The sequence below is a fragment of the Phocoena sinus genome, chromosome 9 (assembly GCF_008692025.1).
Source record: "Phocoena sinus isolate mPhoSin1 chromosome 9, mPhoSin1.pri, whole genome shotgun sequence".
NCBI classification, from domain to species: Eukaryota; Metazoa; Chordata; class Mammalia; order Artiodactyla; family Phocoenidae; genus Phocoena; species Phocoena sinus.
Genome location: NC_045771.1, coordinates 79,944,187 through 79,957,240, shown reverse-complemented (window position 1 = coordinate 79,957,240; position 13,054 = coordinate 79,944,187). Strand labels below are relative to the sequence as shown.

Below are 13,054 nucleotides of genomic sequence, written 5' to 3'. Positions count from 1 at the left end.
GTTCAAAGGTTAAGTGTAATTTGCAAGTTGTCAATAAATATTTGTTAAATAATGAATGAGTAAATGAATGAATAAATGAATTCCCTACCAATTTTCCCCCTTCTCTCCTATCTCTTTTACTCTCCCCATTATACTCTGTTCCTTCAGCTGAATTTGTATATGAGATAAAGGAGGCCATCCTTTAAAAGAAGTTTTTCCTTAATCCTTTAAAGTTAGCTGTAATTTCTTTGAAAATAATCTGAATATTCTATACTCACCATCTTTACTTCTTCATGTCCCATTCAGTGCCATTCATCCCTCAGCCCACTGAGTCTAGCCCTTACTCTAGAGAGGTGGCCTACGATTCTCAGAAAGAGAAATCACTGATGCTGAATGGAAGCTTTCAGTCTATTATTATTGCTGGAGTTCTTGTTTGATATGGCACTATTGACCAGTCATTTCTTCTTGACTGCTTCCTCCTTTAGGTTTCATTATGCCTTGAAACTCTTTATTGACTATTCTTAGCCTTTTTCAGTCTTTTCTATCTCCAGCCATTCCTCATATATTTGCCTTGCCTTGCTGACTCCTTTCCACTCTTCTTTGGATGCCACATTATGCTCCTGGTGGGCTTATCCACTCTTGTGGCTTTAATTACCCCCTGAGTACTGCAGAATTGCAAATTTCCACTTTGAACCCTAACATCTAAGCTGAGCACAGAATTTTGTTAACAAATTTAAGACAACCTGCCTGAGACACAAATGAGACAAATAATTTAGAATGTAAATTAATTTGATGGGATAAGTTAGAGATTTCCCATAATTTCCCATTTTCAGAGTTTAATGATATTAAAAATAATTTTCTACAGGAACTGTCAATCATAAAGACAACTATGATGAAAGAAATATCTACCAATTTTCTCTATACAGAAATAAGATCTTTGGAATTTAGTAGCATCAAATCACAAAAATCAAGGGGCCAATTCATCATAGATTTTTAGTTTTAAAAGATAAAACTGACTGTTGTATTTCGGTTTACATAATATTGGAATAAGTGAACCCAAACAAAGAATTTAAAAGAGCTAGGAAAATATTCCATAGCAGCTTCCTCCATTCCAAGAGTTTCACAGGAAAAGTGGTTATGTAAGCAGCTAACTTCATAGGGACTTTCATGAAATAAATTTTATAGCCTAGGTACAAGGAAAGTACTTCTTAGAGAATCAACAGCTAGTATAATTAAAATGAAAGTTAGTTATGTCTCAGTTCTTTTAAAAACTTCAGTGAAACTATATAAAAGTGAAGCTGGTGAACTTTCAGACATTTCACATTCATTGACAATACAAAAAATTAAATGTGTATAAGGTAGATGGAAATGATCACTTCATACATAAATTATAAAACAAAACAAACCCCAAAACACAAGAAATTCCATTGTGCCATATTATAATTTTAACGTTCTTCAATTAAGATCCTAGAATCTCTTAATTAAAAGAAACTTACTTATTTTTTAGACTAGGAAAGTAATAACAGTTTGGAATAGGATGTGCTATATGCTGCCTGCGGTTGAGTTTTAATAGACAATATATTAAGATGACATCCATTTAAATAAGCTATATTTTTTTCTGAGCCCTAGTTGGTGATGAATATAACTTTCATTTAAAACAGATGTAGCTTCATAAGCATTTTCATGAAACTGGTTTCAAGAGCAAATTTAATTGGAGTTCAAGTAAAAATGAAATTAAAAACTTAGCATCTTTTCAAGATTTTCTATGACTCTAATTTGCTATATATTTTTTTCAGATATTTTAATCTAGTCCTTATTAAACTTGCACACTTGCAGAGCTTTTCAACCTGCTGATCCCAGGAGAATCTGACAGAGCTCCCTGGATGCTACGCATGCTGATGCTCCTTTAGAATGAGTTAATAGACTAGGTTTTGGAAAGCATCAATTATGATTTACATTTGAATGAAAATTAAACTCTTTATTTGCTCAGCTGTTCATGGAATATTGCATAAATTGGGTTTAAAATGCATGCGTTATCAATGTAACTGCCTTGCAATCCTTTGCAGTCAACAGGACTATAAATAAAACCCACTGTACTAAATGCATTGCGACTTGAACACCTCACTGTCTCAAAAGTAAAACCCTCTTTGGACTGGGAAAAAAAAATCTCAATGTGAGTAAAGTAAAAATCAGCATACATCTGGTTTTCATACCTTTTGCATATTTTTTTAACAAGGTACAGGTGCAGGATTTTCAAGCATTTATTTTAAATGAGATTTTCATTTGTATAACTAGTTAACAATAGCTACAATTTACCAGTAATCTTCATTTAAAAAAAATTATGAAATGAAGAAGTGGAGGCTCAAGTGACTTTAACCAACTTGTTTGGAATCACATAGTAAATGAGATTCAAACACCAATTAATGGTCACAAGTAATATTTGGAATCAGGTTTGTGTCTTAGTACTTTGATACCATTTTGAATATATAATGGCTATTTAAAGTCATTTCTAGAGCCCTATACCAAGGCCGATTTTATCTCACATCTTGTTACCTACAAAAATTTTACTCTAAAATGGAAATTTTATTACTGAGGAATATTTTTCTTTATATACTCTGATCGGGATTTGATTTCACCCAGAAAAAAAGTATCTTAGATGTAACTGGAACCACTGGAACGTTCTGTGATTAGCCAGGGTGTTTTCCTAAAACCAACCTCAAGATGGCAATGGACATAGTACTGGCTTTAATTCCGGATTTTATATGAGGTTTGGTTATTCAGTCTAGCAAAGACACATAATGAACATGGTCTCCTGGAGATGATATTATGGTAAAATTAGCTGGTTGGTTGACATTAAATGTCTTTCTTTTTAAAATCCAAGAGTATCAGATACCACCAGGACCCTAAATCTGTTCCTTGTCTATTTACCTTGTCAAACTACCACAGTGCTCAAATTAACCCTTTTAAATTTTATTTTATGTTAAATGGAATGACTTGCAAGGCTCAAATAAAAATACAGAAACTGTAACATTTCTCCGCTTGTTTCACTGTCTATAGAAATTGCTTTAATGTGTTTTTTGCCCTCCTTCTGCAAAATTAAACAAAGTTTGACAGTGAAATATTCCAATTGCTAGACCACAATATATGTATGAACTTTGCCTGATAGAACAAAATGTTGAAAGAAAATATTTCTCTAAACTCTGCCCAAATACGTTTTGTCTACTGGGTGCCAAAGAAATAATAATGACAACAATGCATAAAACAGAATATGGGAGAAAAATGGAACATTTATCTCTGGAAGATGTGTCCCACGTTGCAAACAATCCTTTAACAAAATTATAAACTCATAAACAATCATTTCCATGAAAGCACAATATTACATATTCATACCTAATTGTTAAAAACTGAATAAAGAACCTCTCTCATGACATCTTAAAAAACCACAAAAAAGTCATTCAATAGTTATCATAAGTGTAATTCGGCTGTGTATTTCTCTGGAAACTGCAAAACACTAACAAAATCTAATAGACATTAAATATTTGGGTTGGCAAGATGGCTGGCTTCCAACCTCTCAAGGTTTTGTTAAAAGTCATTTAATAGATCAGCTTAAAGTAATATTTTTAAACTAAAATTTGATTTACTATTAAAAAACAAAGGTAAGATGTGAAACGTAAACTTAAACTCCCAGAGATGTAGGGAATGAAAATTAGCTAGAACACAGTATTACTGCAAAATTATACATATTCTGATTCATAAAATCCTGGAAAATAATAGATAAAAAGTACCTTATTTTTTTAAATGGCATGATATAATGATACAATTCTACAAGATAAAACTTAATTGTACTAAAAGATAATAAATTAAGTACTTGAAACTATGAGGGATAACATGGAAGAGTCTCTAAGCTACACAAGGTCAGGAACCATGTTTATAGTGTTCATCTCTGAATCACCAGAGATGATGATTAGCATTGTGCCAGGACCATGGTAGACATGTTTGTTTACAGTTGAATTAGTAAATGGAACTTGTTATAATCATATACTATTAACTGAAGGGGAATATGCAAAGGAACCACGACAAATTCAAAAGTAAAAGATTCTGGAAATAGTTAAGAAATTCTAAAGTTATAACAATATTTTAGTACTCCTGCAACTTCATTTGCTACAGTGGTGGTAATATAGATTTCCAAAAATACAGAATTGGTAAAAATTTTTTTCTACTAGAATAATATGGGATATAATCAGCAGGATAACTTTTTGCTGTTATCGGTTTATCTTCCTCATACTCTGGCACCTCACTTTACGTGGGGTCTCCCTAAGAAGACCTTAAACTCTTTCTCATTTTTCATTTTTGCATAAATACTGATTCCTTTATTCATTTAATGTATGTAGGTTGAAAACACACTTTAGGCTCTGGAGACACAACAATGGACACAAGACAGCAATATATATATCTGCCCCTCAGTGCCCATAATTTGTTTGCTAAATCTAGATGGGCTCTGTATTACTGACACAGTCTATTTGCATAATTGTATTTTTGAATTTGTAGGATAAAGTATCAATGCGTAAATAATGAAATGGGACTTGGTGAAAGATAGGGATTAGTCATCATTCTATACCAGACAAAGTAAGGTCCAAGTGCCTGATTTTAAAAATCATACTAGAATTATGATGATTGTGTTATTCTAAGACTTAAACCAAGGATTAGTAGAGAAGGCTACTGAGAATGTGTCTTATATTCAGTGTAGACAAACTAAAACAAGTAAAATTATATTGACAATAAGATTCTGAGCACAGGAGCTGGCACTGTCCTGGATGTTCTACATATAGTGTCTCTAATTCTTCTAGCTTCCTTGTGAGGTAGGTATTATTTTTCCTGCTAGGGAAGCTCAGAGGGATTGTATGGGTTCCAAACAGAACTGCCATGTAGCTAGCTATGACTGAAGAACCTAAGCCCTTCCCATTAGAACATTGTTTAGTTATTACAAGATGTCTGTGTCATGATGTACCAGTTATCTGTTTCAAAGCTAATCATAACTTTACTTGAATCAATATATATATATTAAAAGCTTGCCATATTTTACTCTATTTTCTCTTCAAAGTATTACTGAATAGTGAGCTAGAGCTCTATTGTGTTAATAAACTGGTCTAGAAGTGTGGGGCTAAAAGAAGTCTTGGGAAGATTTTCCTTACAATCAAAATATTTAATCAACTGAAAACTTTAATCCATCCACTTCATTTTATAGATAAAGTGATATTTCTGGAGACTAAATGAGATAATGTTCAGTTGTGAGACTAGATCCTATATTTTCTCATTTTCTGTCCATGAAATTCTTCTAATTCCAGTTTATTTTGCAGTTATAAATGTCTCAGATTTTTATCAAAAACTGAAATAACACCTTCGATAGGCATCTATTTCTCTGTTATATTTCATAAATGATTTATATCAAGGTGTGCTTCAATTCAAACTCTTCCTCCTAGCTGGCTTTCTAAAAGGAATGTGGTGTATGTTACATTACTTCAGTTTTCCTCCCTCACTTCAATCCATATACTGCTGCCTCTACCCCCAATCCTATATAAACCTACTTGGGCCATCAGTGATTCAGGACAAAAGGACAACTATCTGTACTCTTCTTAATTGTGTAGACTAGGAATTCATAACAGATTTTCCACAAGTGATATAAAAACCTCAAACTTTTTATGCTAACAAATGATTTCTTTAGGAAAATATGATAAAACAATTCACAAATAAGCTAAAAAATTATTGAAATGTCTTCATTCCGTTATCATTCTGAATGTATTTCCTTTAATACATTCATGGAAGTTACCTATCATCCCAGTTATACCATTAAGTGTGAAAGAGGGGATTTGGAGGGTAGGAGGCACACAGGGTTTGTTCATTGAGGTAACTTACATAAATAATATAAAATGTAAATCATATAATTTATCATTGAGAAAACAAAATATGAGCCAAGGATATATTTCTTTACATTTTTTGATTTAACTAGCATTGAAAGTTTCAAGGTTTATTTTGACTAGTGTCTGGCTTTCTAATTGACAAGCTAATTAGAAGGGTATGCTAGACTGCTTGTCCATACCAAGTTCACTGTGCAGCTGTCCTGGGGGAAAGACATACAAGGGAACTTGTTGACACTTGAAATTAAGCAGCACTCACCCGAAAAACTGTCATTTCTTCCAGCAGAACTTCTTCTAAATCATGCCAAGTCTCCTTAGGAATTGAAACTACTTTAAGAACGGTTCCAACATCTTTGAAAGAAAGTGGAGAAGACCACAATTTAAATAGATCTGAACAGTTTAGTGTTAATGAATGAAATCAGTATTTAACCAGAAAGAACATTTTGACGTCAGCATTTAAAAATGTATTTTATTGTTACAGCATTAGTAATACATACAAATGCATTTCATGAAACTAGATAAAGTATAAACATAGCTATGGAATAAAAATAGTTGAATTTTTAGAAATATCTGAAGCTTTGGAGATGATTTTATCCTAAACCTGTGTAATTAAAACATATATATATATAATAATCACTAGGTTGGATTATTTGTATTTTTAATCTCAACTATCAGGTGTCTCAAAAACAAAACTAAACTAAAAATAATACCAGTTTGACAGTGTTGAGGTTTCTCAAAAAAAACCTAAAAATAGTATATGACCCAGGAATTTCACTCCAGGGTATATAGCCAAAACAAAACAAAACAAACCCAAAACACTAATTCAAAAAGATACATGTATTCCAATGTTCCTAGCAGCACTATTTACAATTGCTATCAACAGATGAATGGATAAAGGAGATGTGGTATACGTATATACAATGGACTACTACTCAGCCATAAAAAAAAAAGAAATGTTGCCATTTATAGCAACTTGGGTGGACCTGGAGGGCATTATACTAAGTAAAATAAGTCAGACAGAAATACAAACACTGTATGATATCTGTTATACATGGAATCTAAAAAGTCAACAAATTAGTGACTATAACAAAAAAAGAAGCTGACTCACAGAGAACAAAATGAGTGGTTACCAGTGGGGAGGCAGAAGGGGGAGGGGCAATATAGGGGTGGGGAAAAAAAGGGTTATTATGGGGTTATATGAAATCTGTGTGAAACTTTTGAAAATTGTAAAGCACTATAGAATTTAAAGAATCTTTCATTCTATAACAAAATATACTAAAAAAAGAAAAAAATTACCAGCTTGACATTACAAGTTTTTCCCATTTTTGTTATGCAACCAGGAACTACTATGAATACTTAATATATAGCAAAATGGAAGGAATGTTGTCAAGCAACAAAAGTAGTTAGAGCCTCAGAGCCTGGCTGCTCACCTTCTTCCCACGAGGAAGACTTTAGTAGTTAGAGGCCCCTACCAACAGCTCAATGACCATTACCTGATAAATGACAATAATCTGATTTCTCAAAGTAAACACCTTGGATTACTTATTACAGTGTTTTTTCAACAACTGGCTAATCAATTTTGGTTAGCAAATTGGTTTAATTAATATGCTGTTCAATCAACTTCAGAGTACTAAAAAATTTTTAAATTCAGAACCATAAATAATGAAAACTGTTAAAATAAATACATTTTATAGAGATTTAAAGCACTGTTGATTCATTGTTAAAAGAGATAAATTGTTTTAATGATAAGAGCTGGCACTTTTACTCTAAGTGGGGTTAATAAGAAGCTACTATTTTCCAGTATTTACAGATGGGTTCCTATTCTTGATAGAATAAAGAACAGAGATTTATTAAATTCAAAAATCTGACTCTTCAACATACCATTTCTGATCAGTTGATCAAATATTTTTAGCTTCAATTGGCTCATTTTATTCAAATTAAACAGTCTAATTATTCGAGAAGAAAATCTTACCAGTAAAGTTACACCAGAAAAATAATTCAAAGTATTCATACGACAGATAACCATTTTCAAGGGATCAATATGATGTGCTATATGAGACCAAGAAAGGTTGCTAGTGTGTCCCTTGTAAAGTCAAAAAAAAAAAAAATCCCTCTTTTAAGCAGATCCTTCTGTTTACAGGACCTTAGACTACTCATAACACCAAAGATTAAAGGTAAATTAGGTTAATATACTCAGTGCCTCTGATCAGTCTCCAATACCCCAAAATAACTTTATCTGTGTTCCAGATCAAGTTTTACTGAGTAGTATTTCAAACAATTTCACACAAATTGAATCAGATTACTCAACTAGGATCAATGTGTAACTTACTTAAAAGATAAAATTACTGTAATCAATTTACTTTGTTGACAGATGACCCTGTTCTGTGCTGACCGATAGCCATCCACATCATCAGACATTCAACGTGCTCATGAAATTGGTTCCTTTAAAGACGGCTTGCGGCCAAGAAGAACTGAAAATTCATGATTAGGTTTCTTTGGTCAAATAGCCGGAAGCAAGCTTTTGTTGCATTGACAATGAGTGGGGGACTTCTCAACATGTTTAGGCCAGAGGTGAAGAAAAAGGTAAGTGTGACATTACTGAACAAGTTTAATTACTCTGTAGAGAGATCTAATTATAATTTGACATTAGTGATAAACTAATATTTATTGAAGAGAAATCCTATCATCTTATAATTTCTCGAGATATTTATAACCAGAAGTTGATACTTGCAATTCATTGACTTTTATTGAACTCCAGGTCTCCCTGGGATTCTTTTATTTGATAGAGAAACCTTCTCACTCATAAAAGCAGACTGTAATGTATTGCTCAGAACCTGACACTTACACTTGATAATGTATTTCACAATTTTGTTATAAAACTTTAAGTCTTTAAAGCACTTACTGTGTAGTTGCCATTCCCCTGTACTTAATGCAATTTCTTTCTCTGTTCTCACCAAGGGAAAATAAATGTTATTATACAGGTTTCAGTGGAGCACTCACCCTGTTTCCTATTGATTTATTTCAGTTAACAACGTTAATGGAGACTAGGAATTTATTACCTTGGAATCTGACCCTAAGTAGCAAGTTTCAGATTTGTAACTGGTGCTTTTAAAATAGTACTATTAAAGAGGGTAGGGTAAAAATAAAATGTCATAATAGCAATGGAATTCATCCTGAAAATATACCTATAAAATGTTTGTTTCTAATCATGGAATTGGTAAAAAATACGTCATTAAATGTCTATAGAAATGGATCTAAAATGTATCTGACGATTCCTTAGGTCCACTCTGTTGGTTTTCTGATGAAGTTTTATTTTGCTTTGTTTTCCTTCTCATTGTATGGTAAAAACACTAAACAAATTTTGTTGTCAAAATTTATTTTCTGGAAGATTTGCACTCTATGATAATTTTAAAGTTCGGATAATTTTGCATCAATATATTCTAGAACTTTTATTGAATGTCTTGGGATTTGAGCAATACATTTTTGTCCTGAAAAGCCACTGTTCAGAAAAGAGTTATGATTCAGTTATAGACATTGATTGTTCACCTAATCAATAGCTTTACCTGATTACATTTATCAACTTTGATTGAAAAGGAAATTTAATTTAAATTAATAAATATATGTCAACTTGCCTAAAAAAATAACACATTGGAATGGGAGAATGTTCAGGTTTTTTTAGTCATTTATTAGAGGTTAACTATATCTTGAGAGTGACTATAAAGTCTTCCTTCAGTTCTTAGTATACTTAATTAGTTAGATGCAATGTTCTGGAAGAACATTTAGAGCTGAAGTTAAAACATTTACCTGTTCCAATAAACATGACATCATACTGGCCATCTTCTGCATCCACTCGATCTACTACAATTTGTGTAAACTGGTAATTTACATCTGTTTTGATCATTATCGGCCGGTTATTAATAGGAAACACTGGATTGTACATGGCTGGATGACTTCTGGCAAATGTTATAACATCATCAGGAAGGTCTTTTGTAGACTCAAATCCACCAAATGTTTTACTGGGACACTATTAAGATAAAGAAAATATTATCTTTTGATTAAAATATAATAAATAGGACTATAATTTATATAATATATGGCCTCAATGAGCTAGGAATCTGTAATTTTTAAAGTAACTGTTAAACCAAACAACAAAATAATTTTACTTAAATTAGTAGATGTAATATATAATATACATTTTCTAAACATATTTTAAGTCTCGATGGGATGTCATCATTTCTTACCAAAAATTGCAAATGCATCTAATGAATTCAGTGTACAGGAGAAGTCTGACGCCTCTATTAGTGACAACACCATATACTTTATGTTTAAATGAAGTATTTGAAATAATGAGTGGAATATGTTATAACTAAATGCTATTAATCATTAGATGAGAGAAAATCAAAAATTTTCTTGAATGTATTTCATTTTTCCCTATGGTATTATGCTAAAATATAAATGCTCTCTTCAAACTAAAAGACAATATAAACTATTCTTTATTGCTTTATTTTTAACATAACCCTGAAAAAGTACCATAAAAAGGACCAAAAGTATTATTTCTTTAGTAATTACAGTAATTCTAGGGATAAGGAGATGTGTTATTCAAGGTGTTTAACAACTTGCATGGCACAGAAACTGACCAATCAGAATGGACCAAGCAGAACAGATGATGGCTATAGGGAGAGCCAGACAGGATGCTGTGCTGTACACTGTCATAATATCACCTCTGGATTTAAATGCTCCACTTAAGGCAATAAGACAAAAACAAGAAAATTCAGATTTTACTGTCTCTTTTCACTGCATTTAATTATGTGGTGCAAGCATTCAGAGTACAGTATCTCCAGCCTCTTGCTTTTTGTCTTACACTTAACTAATTTCTGCCATTAATGTAAGAGTTTGAGAGCTGAAATGTAGTTGAGTGGTTCTTGATCTAACAAGAGGCTTAGAAGGAGAAATCAATTGTCTCTGCCATTACCTTAACACAGATCATTAATAATTCATGAGAAATGAAATAAAGCTATTTTGAAACGGGAAGAGTATCTCTTTATGAATATATATGTATGTAGTATACAGATACATACACAATAATACACTAATATAACAGTTAAGGGATTTAGGGAATTACTTTTTATTTAAGTAAATTAAAAAAATTATTTAATGTTATAGAAATATCAAATAGCTGTATAAACTCCTAGAAGAAATGATAAAACATATTTTGTAACATTAATTTTTTTTGCTTTTCTACCACCATTTAAAAACTACTTGCAAAAATTTAGAAATGATTGAAAAAGAGACTTATTTTAGATTTTTATCTTACAATTTGTCTCACTTTCTTGCCTTACTTTTATTTTTGTATTTAGTATTACTTAAGCTGTAGGTTTTTCTTTAAAAATAAAGGAAATGCCCTTCTATTGACACACTGCTTGAAGGCCTCAATATGTTTTTCTCCAGTAGTGTTGATGGAACGACATATTCTCAGCTGCCCCCTTTTGGGATTAATGGATTGATCTAAGGGAATTTTATTCACGGAGCAAGGTGTTGCCTCCTCCTGGCAGCCCCTCCGTAATTCCTAGCTTAGGCAGTGCTTTCTGTCTTCTGCCTCCAGCACTTGGTTCACACTGCTGACTTAATGGACCATGTCATAACAACTCTCTATGAACAATGGGTGAGAATTCAGGCTCTAGAATCAAACTGCGTGGAATGAATCTTGGCTCCTCTCTTTGCCTCAGAGTCTTCATCTGTGAAATGGGAACAATTATTGGGCTACTGTATATACTATTTTATATACATATACATATATAAATATGTATGTATGCATAAATCTGTTAAAACGGGCTTCTTATAATCAATGGATAGTTTATCTTGTTCATTTTTTCTTCTGAAAGCCTATTTAGGTTTTTTACCTACCAGCTCCATCAGCTAGAAGTAATCTTTATGAAATGCTCATAAATAAGTTTAGCAAAAAATTTTACAGAAAATAAAGAAGATTAAAAACATCCTATGCCTAATAAACTCATCTAAAAACATCATTTACTTGAATTTAACAATAAAACTGACGTGAAATTAAAATAATGGTTAAACTTAACAAGTTTTTTCATCATATGAAATTATTTCCTTAAAGATTCTTAGGGTTATCACCTTCTAGAGAAATGGAAATAAAAACCAAAAAATGGGACCTGATGAAACTTAAAACCTTTTGTACAGCAAAGGAAACCATAACACAAAAAGACAACCCTCAGAATGGGAGAAAATATTTGCAAATGAAGCAACGGACAAAGGATTAATCTCCAAAATTTACAAGCAGCTCATGCAGCTCAATATCAAAAAAAAAACCAACCCAATCCAAAAATGGGCAGAACTAAATAGACATTTCTCCAATGAAGATATACAGATTGCCAACAAACACATGAAAGGATGCTCAACATCACTAATCTCTAACTACAATAAGGTATCACCTCACACCAGTCAGAATGGCCATCATCAAAAAATCTACAAACAATAAATGCTGGAGAGTGTGTGGAGAAAAGGGAACCCTCTTGCACTGTTGGTGGGAATGTAAATTGATACAGCCACTATGGAGAACAGTATGGAGGTTCCTTAAAAAACTACAAATAGAACTACCATAGGGCCCAGCAATCCCAGTACTGGGCATATATCCTGAGAAAACCATAATTCAAAAAGAGTCATGTACCACAATGTTCAATGCAGCTCTATTTACAATAGCCAGGACATGGAAACAACCTAAATGTCCATCGACAGATGAATGGATAAAGAAGATGTGGCACATATATACAATGGAATATTACTCAGCCATAAAAAGAAATGAAATTGAGTTATTTGTAGTGAGGTGGATAGACGTAGAGTCTGTCACACAGAGTAAAGTAAGTCAGAAAGAGAAAAACAAATGCCGTATGCTAACACACCATTGTAAAGCAATTATACTCCAATAAAGATGTTAAAAAAAAATTCTTAGGGTTAGGAAATGTTGCACTGGATGGTTCCATCCACATATTCTAGAACATCTGCTGTCATATTCACTCACTTTCTACTGTATCAGTCTTTTCTTTTTTTCTCCCTACTTTAAATTGCAGACTTAAAGCTGATTTTATTTTGAGCTCTATCCACCTTTTTATAAGCCTGAATGTGCACAACATTGCTGGAAG

The 13,054-nt window shown here is 32.3% G+C and overlaps 1 protein-coding gene across 2 annotated transcripts in view; it reads right to left on the bottom strand.

The window, feature by feature from the left end:
- Positions 1-13,054, bottom strand: part of SEMA3A (semaphorin 3A) — a 228,951-nt gene that overhangs the window by 31,492 nt on the left and 184,405 nt on the right. For both annotated transcript variants that reach the window (XM_032642551.1, XM_032642552.1), the window contains 2 exons: positions 9,699-9,918; positions 6,154-6,245 (listed from right to left, as the gene is read on the bottom strand). In XM_032642551.1, coding sequence (XP_032498442.1) covers positions 6,154-6,245; positions 9,699-9,918 — 312 coding nt within the window. The remainder of the gene's footprint in view (positions 1-6,153; positions 6,246-9,698; positions 9,919-13,054) is intronic.